Here is a 17,195-nt window from a genome sequence, read left to right as displayed (position 1 = left end):
AATCCCAAGCTGATGGAAACGACAGCACATCAATGAAAAAAATTATCTGTGCAGTTTCTGTAGAATTTTGTAGCCCTGCAAAATAAATAGATCTAACAAACAAACCAAAAAAAAACTGAATCAATGCAATTCAATCATCTCCATTACAAATCTGTATGAATTACAAATGGTATATAAATTACAGAAATAGAAATTATGCATATGCACTGAAAAACTGAATTAATGCATGCATATGCACTGAAGAGACGGAGAGAAAACTCCTTGATTAGCCTTACATGCACAATGCATATGCACCGTCTCTTTGTCCGTAAATTACGATGAAGGACAAAACGTTAAGTGCGCTAACAGTTTCATCTCCAATTGTAGATGAAACATAAAGAATGAAGAGAGGTCCCGGTGGAGACAACAGGAGTGGCTTCTCAGTTTCTTTATCACGTACTCCATGAAAAGGGACTTCAAGAATTCACAGAAATAAACATACACGGCCTTTCACACAATACAGGCATGGACAAAGAACAACTCCCTCCTTGATCCACAAATTGTCTGCAAAACAAGAACGATAAAGGATCATCAAATTTTAGGCATCGAATTCTTTTCAATCACTTTAATCGTGCCTAGCTCTGATAAACTCCCTCCACCGATCATGCAATGAAGGCAATAGAATGTGCGTCCTTGACTCCTATCATATTGCCTGAATCGAATGCATCTCCAACTCACAAAAAAATAGGCACAGAATCTGTATAAGCTCTGATACCACATCAGAGATTAATCAAACATCATGATCATTTTTAGGAAGTGGATTATGAAGGGACTTGAAAATATACTTTTCTCTTGAGGTGGAAGGGGATCATCTTGGATCATGGGATTCTGGGGAGATAGGATCTTGGTCAACCATTGGATAGGATTGGAGATTTTTGATATCTTGATCTTGATCTTGATTTCTTTTAGGACTTTTTTCTTTGTGCTTTAGTTTATTCTCTTGAAATGGATCCAATTTTAAGGATGGGATATGAGTTTGGATATGTGAGTCAAAATGTGTGTGTTAAATTTTGAATTTAATTATAAATCCTAAATAGCCCACTACAAAATCATTCAATACCAATGGAACTCTAAACCAATATGCATGCAATTAAAATAAACAAAACAAAATTATACCTCATGCAATTAATAAGATTGACTACATTGTTCTCCTATCCTTCACAGTCTTACAAATCTGGTATATTTGCTCTCAGTATTAGGCACTAGCACAAGATGACAAATGAAGAAATGAAGTATGGTTAATTGATAATGAAATTATGATGCAACGATAATAAAATCTCTAAGAAAAATGTGACACAATAGATATAGACTAAAATTGTGGATGTGGAAATGAGAGAGAAAAGCCTCTTTTATAAAAACCCACAAGAGAATCAATTGTAAGATTAAGAGGTGAGTAGATAAATGAATGGCTGAAATTAAGAAGTGGAGGAATTTTCGATGAGAAGATGAGCTAATTGAGATAATTACAAAGTTAACAATTGCATAATTGAGATAGACAAAATTGATTGATCAATTGAACTCAAAGTGAGTGGGAGTTGGAGAGGTGAAAGTGAAAACTTAATTAGCATTAAATAATTAAGAAATTATTTAATTGTGCAGGAGAGAGATAAATAAATAAAAGAATTTAATTTCAAACAATAAACAATTAAATAAATTAAAGAATTCATTTAATTGTAGAAGATTTAGTTAACTAATTAAATAATTAAAATTATTCAATTAATGAGAGAAGAAGAAAAAGAATTATATAATTATATAATAAATAATTTTAACTATTGTGGGAGAATGAATTAATTAAATAATAAAAATTATTTAATTAATTCTAGAAGAATTTATGATAATTAAATAATTTTTAAAATTATTTGATTAATTTAGAGTAATTAGTGAAGACAATTTAAGGTGTATACAAAATACATTGAAATGAAGGTCTCATTAATATCAATCTAATTAGAGCAAGGTAGAGAACCTCTCAAGGTCAATGCACAACAAAGTAAAAGATGGCCAACCTTTAGGCTAAATAAAAGTGAATTGTCTATGCAGGGATCAAAATGCATCGTTGAGCTTATTTATTAATTAATTAAAAAAAAGAATAAATCAAAATATAACCTCATTTTTTTTTTCAATTACTCTAAAATACGGTCCTGTGCTAGGATATGAGTTAAGGTCAACATTGCTTCTTCTTGAGTTTCCTTTTTGCATTTTAGGTTTACTACATAACGACTTTGTTGTCAGTTGAGATGCGAGGAAGAGTCGATATCTAGCATTAGTTCATAAGTCCATAGAAGATATTAATAGAAGCTATAATAATATGAATTAGTTTTCATGAGTCATGCCTATTTATTTATTTTTAATTTTAGGTTTTCTCACCACCAAGGGCACAAAATGTTTATACCTAAAACCAAATTACTGCTAGCACAAGAGATCCATATATTTCTTCGATCATATTAGTCAATTCTTGAGTTAAGGCTTGTAAAATCCTTTGGCCATTTTATATGCACCCCATGCAGAAATTAAGGTTGTCTTATGCTTAGAGGATTTTGCTAGGTTGGGATTGAATGCCCATCAAAAGAGCACTCATTAATAATCTTAAAAAGATGCTTATGTATTGAATATTGTAATGATCTTTTCCATTTCAAGATATAGAGTTGGTCATTCATGAAGAACAACCTGAGTTAGCCTAGTGGTGGAGAACTTGTACTTTTGAAAGAGAGGTCACAAGTTCAAGTCCCACAGTGGGTAAGGTATCTATAGACCCATGTAGTGCTTAGGAGTCAAATTCGAGCCCCCTCCTTGACTCGATCCGAAATATGATCGGACAATGCAATAATAGTTTGCTAGGCTGAGGAACTAGTGCACCTTGTGCACTGACCTAAGTGGCTCACTCTCCTAAATTGCTTGCAACTTTCCAGGGTTTGGCTTGAGCAAGAATTGGACCTTGGTCTATGCAGAGGAGCACCTTTGTTTCATCACAAATAGTTGATTCTGACGCAACAACTCGAACACTTCAGTAAGGTGCACCCTGTGCTCTTTGAGTGTCTTCTTGTAGATGAGAATGTTATCGAGGTAGACAACAACACATCGATCCATCAAGCCACGAAACATGTCATTCATCCGACATAAAATATTTTGTGTTCAACAAATTTCAATAATAGAACCAAAAATATATTGTGCATCACTCTGCTAGGTAGTAATCTAAAAAGGATTGTATACATGAAATAATATGTTTCAGGACTAGATTAATAATATTTGTGAGGACCCTCAAGGTGTGGAGTAGTTGGTTTAAGGGTTTCAATCTAGATATATGATGTTTGAGATCAGCTCCCACTTTGATTCACTTGATGGCAATGGCTTACGAGCAACTTTCACCATCCTCCAAGGATTAGTCTTGTCCCACCTCACCCTGAAGGGGAACTCGATTGAGTCTCGAAGACACCCCAAATCATCGAAAAAAAATTGTGAGAAATTTTTTCTCATGATATTTTTTATATAGATTTTTATAATTTAACATATTCGATTTAAGTATGCTAAATATTTTTTAATATATTTAATTTATGTATATTGAACATAAATCATTTTCTAATTAAATTAAAACTTTCATTCAAAGTTATTATATTAAAATAAATTAAGTTTTATTTAAAAGCTTGAAATCAATTTTAAAGGTAATTAATTTAAGCTATTTAATTGTTGAACAAATTGCGTTTATATTAAAATAAATAACCAATTTTAATTTTTTTAGTACAAGTGTAATGGTGAAATTCGCCTTTTTTAAAGTTTAGTGCTTATTTTTTAGTTCTACTTGCCCTAAGTAGAGTACTCCATCCCTTAATCATCTAAGAATTCTCTCAGAGCAAATGCAAGTGCAAGCAGAGCAAATCGTTAACTTCTAGTTTCTAACCTATAAATGAAGGTCTACCCCTAAGATACATTTCCATAACAATGAATATCATCAGCTTAACAAATGATATGTAAAATTAATTAGCCTATCATTGGTCCGGCCAACAATGTTTGCAAAACAGGAAGCAAAAAAGTAAATTGTTCAGGCCAAAGATGTCGACCACGCAAGGCAGAAGTAGAGGTAAATGCAGGGGAAAATTAGGAAGACAACGAGGATTCGAAGGGCCAAATGAGGACAGAATGAGGAAACCAACAGATCAAGTTTTTGGCAGAAAGAAGGGCACCAACGGGAAAGGCTATAAAGGCAATAAAATGACACAAAACACATCTCTCAACAAGTAATTAAACAGAAGCGGAGGATTCCCCTGCGGAGCAGAGGAGGCGAGGTTGTGGACGAGGGACAGGTCGTGCTGGAAGAGGGAGGGGTCATGGAAGAGGTCGTGCTCCAATGCTTCCTTTCATGTTTCGAAGAGAGGATTAATCAGATAGATTTTAGCTAGTCTGTTTATTTTTGAGATTCGTTGCAGAGTACATAGTTGGCTCTTCGTTTGATTTTCTCTGTTTAATTTAAATCATCTAAATGAAACTATAACGATGTCTCAGACTTGTAAATTTTGGAAAGGCTTTTATAGTTTTCATCTGAAAAGGATAAATGTTTTGTAATCAGCAGCTAAGCTTATTCTGAGTTTAGATAAATTCAGGACTATGAATGTGGTTTTTTCTTCTGTGCATGCTCATGGACATAATTTTATATCTCCAGTTTTTATGCCCTACTGAATCATTGTAGAAATCTGTGGTTTCTTTTATAAATTTTCTTTAAAATCAATATATTATCCTGACTCTGCCTATTATGGACAAAAAAAAAAAAAGTACTTACCCACCCCAATCGCTATTTGGGAGGTTGATGCAACCACAGATCTTTACAAAACAAAAAACAAAACATGGAAAAGAAATTTTGCAGTGTATTCATAAGCAACATCCATACCATTCACAAAAACATTACGCATCTGCAGGGCAGGACCCTTCGTAGACTTAATGAAATATGTCAACTAGTGCAAAAAAATCTGATTAGTGACTTGTAAGGATTGGGTTCTCTCGATCTATCAAAGCTTATGTTGGATGATGAAGAAGTGCCAACTGCCAACTTCCAACCCAAGATGTGAAGGGAAAGAATGAGGCGGTACCTGTGGAGTAATCAGATGAGGGGTAAATGTTCATTTAAGTTCCCACTTTGAATTCTCATGATGCCTATGCAGCAAAAATCAATTATATTATGTTCAGTTTTTGTTGTGATCATTGCTGCTGTGTATGAAGCAGTCTTCTCATGATGCCTATGCAGCAAAAATCAATTATATTATGTTTTTGTTGTGATCATTGCTGCTGTGTATGAAGCAGTTATATTTACTTACTTTTGTGTATGCAGCATATAAGATGCATCTGTGATGGTATTTATTAATTAATTTAAAATTAAAGCACAATAGATTTTTTATTTTTAATTATAATCACCAAAGGTGCATAGACATTGCCGTCAAGGAAAAGGTTGAGGACCAGCTGGTAAGATCAGAGATGTCCTTGGGGCCAGAAGCATGATCTGAACTTGTCGGGCACATAGTGAAAGTATTATTGACAGTTTTGGAAGGTCTCTTTGTTTAAGTCTTGTATGATCACTGTTCTTGCAATTCTGCTCCCCTGTTGGGTAGACAGTATTCTATTATCGGTGTTGTTTTATACCAATCAGTTAAAAACTCTCCAGAGAAGTCCCCAATAGATGAGTGGGGTCTGCATTGAGACATTAAAAGTCTGTACTATAAAGTTCTTAGTTGTGAGTGAATGAACTAATTAGAACAAGTCACATTCAAAAAGCTTCTGTTAAGGGACGTGCAGATTCAACCAAAGAAAGATTGATAGAAGCAAAATAAAGTGTGATCAGAGATTGGAATTGAAAACAGATTGCTGCTGCCCAAAAAAAGCTTCCCCCTGTTACCAACAATGAAACAGAAACCCAGGCCCTTCTTCTCAGCCTCCAACTTTGTCCCACCAAAGAAATAACAGATATTCAAACTGAAGGGCATTCCGTGATTACCATCAATGTAATCAAGAAGAGAAGTACTATGAACTAGAAACCCAAGAAAATCTTATAATTAATTTGCCTATGGCTTGATGTTTTGTGCTCCTTTTCGAAAAATCGCTGCTGCCATGAGGAAAACAAAATAACAGATTTTTTTAGCAAATTTTGCAGTTGGATTCACGCTAAGCATGGGAGGGGTTCAACTTTGTGGAGGAATAATCAAAGATTGTTCCTTTGTTACTTGAACATCATCTCATTGACAGCATATCCAATGAACACACCTTCAGCTTGTGTAGATGTACAGACATGTGCCCCGCAAAGACGGTGGAATACAATTCTAGATCAAAAGTACAAAATGGAGTTTGCAGTGTTCACATCTCACAATACTTATTGACCACAATGGAGACTCCCTGTACACAATGATTCAAGCAAGATGAATCTCAAAATCAAGGTACCGTTGGGCAAATGGTAGACTATCCTACCTAGTAAATACAATTTGAACCAAATGATCTTGGCCTTATGCCTGGGTTCTCCGCTAGTGGCAAGAAACATTCAAACCATCATTGCGCATGCCCCACTAGAACAAATGACAGAATCTTTAATGATAGCAAAGTGATATCCACCTTCCTATCAAATGCAACGGACCTAATCCAAGAAACAAGAATTTGTTAAGATTAGAAATGTAAGGTGCACGCTATGACAGCAATAGAGGGCAATGATGTACAAACAACAATGACATATGGGTGTGTTCATTGTTGCAAAGTTGGTTGGTTCTACAATTTTCACTGCGTCAGCTTGGGCAATAAAGGAGGCCTTGATTGGGGATTCATAGAACCGGTTTCAGCCGTTGTTAAATAGCAGTTGCCACGTTCTTCCCCAACCTCGTTGTGAAAGAGTAAGATAAATTGTTTGGGGATTGCATTTCTTGATTCAGTGATCTCCACCATGCGGTAGAAACAACTATCCAAATCCCAATAGTAATTAAAAAAAGACAAAGCTGAAGATTGTCTTCTTCCTTTTTTCGACTGAAAGGGATAAAGGGATTATAAAAACAACAAAGGCGGATTGTAAAAATAGCATTAAGGCCTCACTGCTTAGGGTGTCACAGCCTTATGGAGTAATTTCCAATTTATATAATATAAAGAGACCATACCTAAAGTCTGCAACTTGCATATAAGAGTCATTCAAAAAGCAACAAATCATGGGATATTACATGAGCGTATCAAGAAAATAATTAATTGGACCAATTTTTTTATTTTTTTTTGTATTTATGACATTTCAATAAAAGTATACTAATGGAGCATCAAATTTGACCATATGAATCTGAAACTGTTCAAAATAAGCTGCTATTAAAATTTTGAATCATTTAAAATTGTCACATATGAATTTGTTTGAAAGATGCAATGTAAAGAAGCACAACTACTGAACACTCTATTCTAATTTTCACAGTATATACAAAATTAATACAGAACTAAGATAACAGTTAATCATTGATAATTTAATGTCACTTATCAAAACATAGATACTGAAAACATTCTTCTTTTCATTAACCATAAATCCAGATCATCTATTAATTAAATCCATTTATCCATTTTCATTTATTAATTCTAATTTCCATTATATATTTAATTATTTTTTTAAATATAATTAAATATGATTTTTCCATGCTCATTCATCACTTCACTTTCTTCTTTAATCATATCCTCATCCACCGATCACTTATCTCTTTTTCTCTCGTCACTTAACTCCGTCTCGCTTTAGAAGTTTCTTCCGCTTCCTCCACTCAACTCAACCTGAAAAGTGTGCACAAATATTAATTAAATAAATATTCAACAATTTCCTCTTTTGCTCTCGAAATGGAAAGTAAACCCCTCTCATGTTCACTCCTCTGTTTCGCCAGTAAACTCAGGTCCTCCTCTTCATCTCTCAAGTTATAAATTTGGTCATTTTCTTCATTATTGGGATCATCAATCATGCATTAAGTCTATTCTGTCAAATTTATCTCTCATCATTGTTATGCTGCAGAGTCCAGCACCGACATACCTTAAAGAAGCATCAATACATAAATCAATTTTGAGGTTTGCAATGGTACTAGTAGGTTAAGATTTGTGATTTGATTTCAGTTTGTTCGCATTCGAGTTATTCACATTTCTCACTTTCAAATTTCGTTGACACATTCATAAATGTTAAAGAAGGCTTATATCATAGCAGAATTTCTTGGAATCAGGATTGATCTGACAGATGAAAAGTATAAATACAATTCAATAACTCGTGATTTAATCAAAAAACCTCAGCTAGCACAGCCCAGAACAATTCGTTTACAAAACTAGAGCAGAAATCTGAAGCAGCAACCCCTAGCAGGGTTGAGAGGCGGTGCCCCTTGCAATGTCCAGGGGTTGTGACACATAGCAAGGTAAGGGGAAAGCCCCCTGCCACAAGGCCTAAATTAAGGCCTTCTTGCCACATCATTTTTCATTTCACCAATCTCAACCATGCTAAAGATTCATTCAAAAATGCACTTTTAGGGACCATTCGATGCTAGAAACTTACTACTAAATGAAACCGAGCCAGTATGCTTGATACTAAAAGGGCATAATTTAAACAAAATAACCATCAGTTGACATGCAAATGTGCAACTTCAAGAAAGCAATGTTTCTTTCTATTATAATCTAATTTGCTAGAACTCCAATTCAAAACATAGAATACTTTACACATCAATTTGATTAAAGTTTTAAAAAGAAGTCTACAAATGAGACTTTGATCATCCAATTCCGATGGTTGGGAACTTGAGAATGAACCTCAGCCTGATGCCCTCAAAGTAGCATGACCGATTGTAGTAAAAACTCAGCGAGCCTAAGAATCAGGATTGAATGTAACTTAGCAAAACTTGGATTAAAAGTACCATAAACAGCGGTATGTTATATTTAAGGCAACAAGCAAATTACAGACAAATCCATACGTCAGAAACCGATTCTTTAGACATTACGATGGAATTATATGATACTATTATAAACAGGTAAAATTGCACGTAAGCCAAGAAAATTACATGTCACATGTTATTTATCAGATCGGATTAGATTTAAACCTTCAAGTCTTTATAATAGATGAGGAACTTTATCAAAGAGATGAGAATGAGAAAACTTTGTATTCCAAATGAAATCTTTGAAGTATAGCAAAGTAAATTTCCGGAGTGATGAATCAGGCCTATTAGCATAAAACAACTAAAGAGAAAATTTGAGTAAAAAGCAATGCAGTGAGATGGCTCGCCATTGTCTTGTAAGTTTTTTACAGAGTCGTAATAGTATGGCTACTGTTGATTTTGCTGAAAATTTAAAGGCCTCCGAAATAGCATAATGTGAGGTTCAGGGCGATGAATTGCATAATGCACCCACCCGCGTGACTGCTGGACTCCAATACCTCGCCATTCATTCTGAGACGAAATAAAAAGATGTTAATGACACAAATCATTAAGCAGGCCAATTCACAGTGCACTGCACTAGAGAGAACATTTGCAAAGCATTTTTTCAAAAAAAAAAAAAAAGAAGAAAGATTCAACTGATTCTCATATCATAATCACCTCTGAAAGTAGTCGGTTCTTGGGAAGCAATTTTGCAACATCTGGGGGAAGGACCACATGCCTGAAGATGTAGCATTTATTAGGGCATACAAGAAAATCTAACACAGTGAAATTTATAGCAAATTACTGATTGAGTTGCCTGATCCATTAAATCAACATAGTGACATCAATGAATGCATGCCAATTTAAAATATATATATTTTAATTCTCATATTGGGATTCCTTAGATAAACATCTGGAAGTATTACATAATTGACTCTGAAAGTTTACCTTCGGATAGTTTTCTGTTTGAACCCAAGCGTAAATGATAATACTATTTCATGCATGTGAGTGGGAGAGTGCCCAATGCAAGTGTGGGTTTGAAAGCGTTTAAGCATAGATGCACAGACAGGAGTTACATGCACGCACAAGATACAGCCCATGTGTAAGTGAATCTGGATCTCTAAAATACAATGTTCCGCAGATTTTCCTGACGAGGGGATAGGGGATGGGGACCAAGGGTTTAAATTTGGGGACAGCAAGGGGACGGTGGAGGGATGGCGGCAGAGTGGTAGTTGGGGTGGTGCTGATATAAAAAATAGAGGTGAATTGAAATCTTCAACGCAAAATCTGTAATCTGTGAGTGCCCCATGAAAGGCCAACTAATTTTCATGAAAGTGGTGGTGCTGTAGGGTACGTTTCCCAAATCCCCAAGTCTCAGAAACGTCCACCAACAGAAGATGTGGGTTTTTTTTGGGGGGGGGGATATTGTTAATTTTTAGTTCAGGGCCAAGACAGATACCAATTTAGCACGCGGTTCTCTCATTAAGCCCACAAAATCATTTATTTCCCTTTCCTTGTACATTGTTCAAATTTGTGCCGGAGGGTTTGATCTGCTGTGTTGACTAAAGTGTATGGACCAAATAAAGAACAAACAATCGGAATTAAGGTTATATACCGAAGTAATCAAACACCTTAGCAAAATTACATTATCATGGCCAAACTAGAACCTCAAATTTTGTAATCCTGGGTTTCAACCCATAAACAAGCTCGGGGTTGCAATGAACTCTTCTGCATGTAAAGGGCAATATATGTAAGTTTGGCTGAAGGGTAGTTTACGACCATATGTGTGCTTATGCACTCTTAAATAGTTAAATACTAAAGTTCATCAAGGTAAACTAAGATTCCTACAATTCATCATGATGTAATTAAAAAAAAAAAAAACTATAAATTAGTTTACCAACATCATATATTGGCTCATAACATGAATGAAAATATAGCCCTGCAATAAGCATGCCAGTAAAGAGTAGAAACGATTTACACTTAATACAAAACCCCTTACAATATGGGGGAGGAATGATATAAAAGAGATCCCTAAAAATCTCTTTTTTAGACTAGCAAGAGATAAATTACAACTGAAGGCATTGATACACACTGCAACAACAATGTTTAAGACTTGCGGTGGCAGTTTTAAAAGCCTACCTGATGGTCTGGGTTCAAAACAACGCATTCAAGCGTTTGATTCCTGAGCATCATGAGCTCAAAACCAAAAACTTCGATATACTTACAAGAAAAAAGCAATTGGCATAAATAACTAAGAGAATATATTTCTACATCAAACAATTTACCCACAATGCTAAATTGTATGTTACCCTTGGACTAATCAAACAAGAATGAAGAAACCAGCATACAAATTACAGAGTAAATAGAACAAAGATGTAGGTTAAATACCTGTACTCATAAGTGTCATCGAAATACTTGTCAGAGTACTGAATTTCAGGCATGTTGATAGAGTTGAACCGCACCCGCTAAAATCTGATCCGAAAAAAAAAAAGAAATAAAGCAGAATTGTATAAAAAAAAACTAGATTTGCCAAACTAAACATTAAACAGAATAAGAAGAAGAAAAAATAGAAAATCGAGCATGACCAGTTAATAACACCCACCTCAGGAAGAAAGAGATAATCGGCTAAATCGAGGTCCGAATTTTGAAATGCCCTTCAAATCCCACGAAAGGAAACCACCAGCAACTCGGAGAACGAACGAGTAAATCGTAGAGACGAATAGGAGGCGGCAAAGCCCAAACAGGCAAACATGGTTTTTATACCCGTTTACATAATCAGCAAAATCACATTAAATCTCCCTTCAATAATAACATTCGTGTTTTATGATGATTGGACGGAGGCCTTTTACTATTTTAATTTATTCTTTTTTCAAAACGGATCGGATGGGAAATTTCCCGCCCAGTCCCCCACACATCTTTAAAAAACGTCTGCGCAGAGGAGAGGGTACGGTAATTAATATCTTAGAGCTCTAGAGTTGTTATAGTTTAAAATATTGGAATTAGGTAAATTTGGATAAAATAAGAGGTTGAAATAATGGAAGGGATAGGGATCATAAGGGCTAACTTCTTCAACAAGTAGTTCTTACATGGAATATTGTAAGACTTTCATTTCTTTCTTAATGTAAAATTGACATTTATCGAATTATGATTAAAGTTTTGGAGGTGTGACTCATAATGCAACTTGTCAAAATAGCACATCTATTGCAAAGTGTCCTAAAAATGACACTTTAAATATTCAACCAAAGCTTAATCTAAAAAATCGCTAGTAGTATACATACATACATATATATGTGTGTGTGTGTATATATACATCTCTCTCTCTCTCTCTCTCTCTCTCTCTCTCTCTCTCTCTCTCTCTCTCTCTCTCTCTCTCTCTCTCTCTCTCTCTCTCTCTCTCTCTCTCTCTCTCTCTCTCTCTATATATATGTATGTATGTATGTATGTATATACATAATTTTTCTATAATTTCAATAACTTAACTTTATTACTCAAAAAATTAAAGCCTCGATATCTCTCCGCTTACTCTACGTAGATTATAAAAGATATATATGCTAATAGCATCAACAACTGCAACATATAAGAAATTATATCCATGAATAAAAATTAATTAAAAATAATAATTTAAATAATTTAACTTCAGTAAATTTCATATAACATTACACTTTTATTTTAAATTAAGTTTTATTGAAGACAAACTTTAATTGAAACCTAGTCATTATTAAATTATTATCCAATATGAACCTTAAACCTAACCCTATTTCAGAAGTAACCATAATTAAATTCTATTTGCAATATTTATTGAGCCATAATTGTAATTGAACTCTAAATGTAGTTGATTGTAATTGATTTTTAAGCTTAATTGTAATCTAATTAAACCATAATTATTGTTGATCCCTAACACTAATCCTAAACTAACCTTTATCTTTATTGAATCTTGAGTCTAATCCTTACTCAAAATGATTTGGTTTAATGTTCAATTAGGTTAAAGGTTAGGGTTCAATTAGGTTTTAATGTTCAATTAGGTTTAGGGTAAGGGTTGAATTTGATTTAATGTTATTGTGAGGGTTGAATTTGGTTTATTGTTCAAGTTGAATTTGTTAGAGGGGCGGGGTTCAATATGGTTTGCAATTATGGTTCAATTTGATTAAGTGTTAGGGTTATGATTCAATTTCAGTTAAGGTTATAGTTCAATTTAGTTTAATGTCGGAGTTAGTTTTAACAATTTATTAAAGGGTTAGAATTCAATTTCATACCATAGCATTACTGATCAATTTGGTTTACGGTTAAGGTTAGGGTTCAATTTTGTTTCGTGTTAGAGTTAGGATTATATATAAAATTAGAGTTGATTTGGGATTAAAATAGTAACCCTAATTTAATAATGGTTATGGATGAATCAGGTTTAGTGTTCAGTTATATTTAGGGTTGTTGTTCAATTTCATTTAATGCTCGATTATGTAAGTTAGGATTCAATTTTGAATAGCATTAGACTAATAGTTTGATTTGGTTAAGGATTAGGGTTAAGGTTTAATTTTGTCTAGTATTAGGCTTTAGTTTGGTTTAGTCTTAAATGAGGTTTAGGGTTAAGGCTCAATTTTGTTTAGAGTTAGGATTAGGGTTCAGTTAGGTTTAAGGTTATAGTAGAGTTTAATTAGGCTCATGATTAGGGTTTGATATGTTTTAACATTATGGTTAGGGTTGGAGTAATGGTTGAGGCTAGTGTACAATTGAATTAGGTTTAGGGGTAGGCTAAAATTTGGATTGTGGTTTAGTGTTATGATTAGGGTTCAATTAAATTTAGGGTTAGCATTAAGGTTAAATTTAGTTTAGCGTTAGGGTCAAGATTACATATAGAATGAGAGTTAGGGTTGGACTTCAAAGTTGGCTAATGTTCAGTTAGATTAAGGGTTAAGGTTGAATTTGTTTTAGTTTTAGGATTAATGAATGATTTGAACCCTACACAAAGAGAAGGTAGGTTGTGCACTGATTTATAAGTTGGGATTCAATATAGTTTAGTGTTTTATTACATTTAGGGTTATGGTTCGATTTGGATGTGTTAGCAGCAATCAAGGAGAAAGACTGAGAGGGGGAGGTGAATCAGTCTTCACCGAATACCAACAAATTAAACTCCAAAACATAAACTAATAAACTACAACAACAAATAGATAAGCAAATTAATAGCACAACATACAACACCAAGATTTTTGACGTGGAAAACCTGGTTAAGGGAAAAACCATGGTGGGAACCTACCCATAGTAAGATGATACTCTGCAGTAGTATGTGAAAATATTACAATGGGGAATGCACATGCATTCAGGCACACTGCCTAAAGTTCACTGCTCAAAATATATATGATTGAAGGCTACAACCCTCAAGGAAGTCTCACTAACTTACAATATGATTCAGACTACAAACCGGAAGGAATGAACTGCAATGATAGCATCTAAAAATGTCTTATGATAGTTCTGGTTAAGCATAATTGTTTGCTTTGCAACATCAAACACACCTCAACACTCTGCTTAATGGTATACCCTTGTTTGCACATTCCTCTATCTCTAATAATGCAGACACAATATCGACATCTAAATTACATAAGCATCTCACCTATATATACAAATCATCAACCTTGATAACAAGGTCGGCTAAACCCTCAACCTTCAACTTACAATTACAAAAATTACATTGCACGATACAAAGATCAACCATCGGACCAATATTATGATTTAAATTACATAGCATGGACCTAATTCAAATTCCCAAACGATTACATCCGCCAAGATCAACCGCAACACACTACACCACCAGAAATACTGCATAACATGCAAATCATCACCGATTGATAGAAACCATCAAAAACCTGCACAACAATCAATGTGGATTGACAAAACAAGTAGGACACAACTAGGAAACACCAGCAAGCATGTTAGAATCATATGGAATAGTTGCACCAACGCCTATTTTCAAATCTTCATCGGTCAACGTCTCAAAGCTCAAGAACACAACCAATCAGCAACTGTCACGAGGAAAGATAACTTGCGGAGCACCAAATCACGAACCATTTGAAATGAGGATACACAAGATCATCCCAAACAATAATCCAAAGTTTCAGCACAAGATTTGATCACACTGGAATATACCGGAGGAAATACCAGATTCTGTAGAACAATGATCAGCAAAACCAAACTACAAAACCGGATAAAAAATTCTTCCCAAACTCACCCGAATAACTCACAGGAATATGTTGACAGAAATGACAACATATCCTAGTAGCAGCAATGAACAACCAAATCCAACAATCTCTCCAATAATCCAACAATCTCCCCCTTTGGCATTGATGGCAACATATATGAATGTGAAAAACAGTCAATGCGAAGAAAGAATCTATATCACCAACAAACTCCCCCTAAGATCAAGATAGATAAAGCAGTTTTTCACATGATCTCTCTCCCCCTTTGACAACAAAGATCTCCAAAACATAAAATCAAACTCTCAATACATAATCATGAATCTCCCCCCCTTGGATACACAACCAAATCAATAGACTACTCTAGCAGAGGAGCATCACCAACTCATCAATCCGGATAAAAGAATAAGGCTCTGAATTCCACCGGATCGATGCAACTCAATGCATCTAATTCTCATCAGGAGGGGTGGATACCCCTAACTTGTCTCTCAAATAGACAAATGTATCTTTAGGGAAAGGCTTAGTGAAAATATCAGCAATTTGTTCCTTTGTAGATACATATTCCAACTTCACCTTCTATTCACTAACTTGATCTCTCAAGTAATTATAATTAATTGATATATGCTTAGTCTTTGAATGTTGCATCATATTCTTAGACATGTTTATGGCACTAGAATTCTCATAGTATATAACAGTAGGCTCATCATAAATAACTCTAATATCTTTCAACATTTGCTTCATCCAAACTATCTAAGTGCAATTACTAGTAGTAGCAATGTACTCATCTTCAGCAGTAGATAAAGATACTAAATCTTGTTTCTTGTTGGCCCATGAAACCAACTTCTTACCTAAAAAGAATGCTCCACCGGTAGTACTCTTCTGGTCATCAACATCACTAGCCCAATCTGCATCAGTGTAAGCACACAACATGAAATCATCATTCTTTGGATATCATTAACCATAATCCTTAGTTCCCTTTAGATATTTGAATATTCTTTTAATAGCAGTGACATGACTCTCCTTCGGATCAACTTGATATCTAGCATCCATACAGACAACATGCATAATGCCAGGTCTAGTCTGAGTGAGATATGATAATCCACCAACCATAGATCTGTACAAACTCTGATCAGCTTTAGGAGATTCATCATTTTTAGACAATTTATAACCAGTCACCATAGGAGTTCCAACCGGTTTGGAATCATCTAATCCAAACTTCTTCAACAGTTCCTTTACATACTTAGTTTGAGATATAAAGATACATTTTCCTATATGTGCAATATGCAAACCTAAGAAAATTTTTATTTCACCAATCATAGACATCTCAAATTCTTTTTGCATACCACCGAAAAACTGCATACTCGTATCATCATCACCACCAAAGATAGTGTCATCAACAAAGACTTCAACAATCAAAATGTTATCATTTTCAATCTTAAAGTACAAATTACTATCAACAACACCTTTGATATATCCCAATTTTAGCAAGTATTTGTCTAACCTATCATACCAGGCTCTAGGAGCTTGTTTCAATCCATAAAGTGCTTTCTTCAACTTACATACCATGTCTCCATCGTCTGACAATGAAAATCCATCAGGGTGTTCAATGTAAACTTCATCTTCTAGATCACCATTAAAAAATGTAGATTTGACATCCATTTGATATACCTTGAAATTTTTATAAGCTGCATAAGCAAGCAACAATCTAACAGCTTCAAATCTGGCAACCAAAGCAAAGTTTCTTCATAATCAATCCCTTCTTGTTGTGAATATCCTTTGCAGACCAGTCTGACTTTATTTCTGACTACTTCACCAGCTTCATTCAATTTGTTCCTAAAAACCCATTTAGTACCAATAACATTTTTATCATTAGCTCTAGACACAAGTTCCCAAGTGTTGTTCTTTTCAATATGATCTAACTCTTCTTCCATGGCTCTTATCCAGTTATCATCTTTATAGGCTTCAACAACATCTTTAGGTTCAACTTTAGAAATCAAACATACTTCTTCTGCAACTAACCTTCTTCTAGTCATCACACCTTTATTCTTATCACCAATAATCCGATTCTCAGAATGATTCAATCTTACATACCTTGAAGTCTTATGATTGTTCTGAT

General features: G+C 34.5%; 1 protein-coding gene across 1 annotated transcript; it reads right to left on the bottom strand.

Annotated features, from left to right (window-relative positions):
• Nucleotides 1-9,120: 9,120 nt before the first annotated feature.
• On the bottom strand, nt 9,121-11,692 carry LOC131060743 (cyclin-dependent kinases regulatory subunit 1). The gene is made up of 4 exons (XM_057994113.2): nt 11,500-11,692; nt 11,286-11,369; nt 9,576-9,636; nt 9,121-9,428 (listed from the first exon to the last, which is right to left on the bottom strand). Exons 2-4 carry the CDS (start codon nt 11,336-11,338, stop codon nt 9,306-9,308), a joined length of 237 nt encoding a protein of 78 aa, XP_057850096.1. The 5' UTR covers nt 11,339-11,369; nt 11,500-11,692; the 3' UTR covers nt 9,121-9,305.
• Nucleotides 11,693-17,195: the final 5,503 nt, after the last annotated feature.

The sequence above is a fragment of the Cryptomeria japonica genome, chromosome 10 (genome assembly GCF_030272615.1).
Source record: "Cryptomeria japonica chromosome 10, Sugi_1.0, whole genome shotgun sequence".
NCBI lineage: Eukaryota > Viridiplantae > Streptophyta > Pinopsida > Cupressales > Cupressaceae > Cryptomeria > Cryptomeria japonica.
This window is presented reverse-complemented; position numbering and strand designations above follow the sequence as displayed.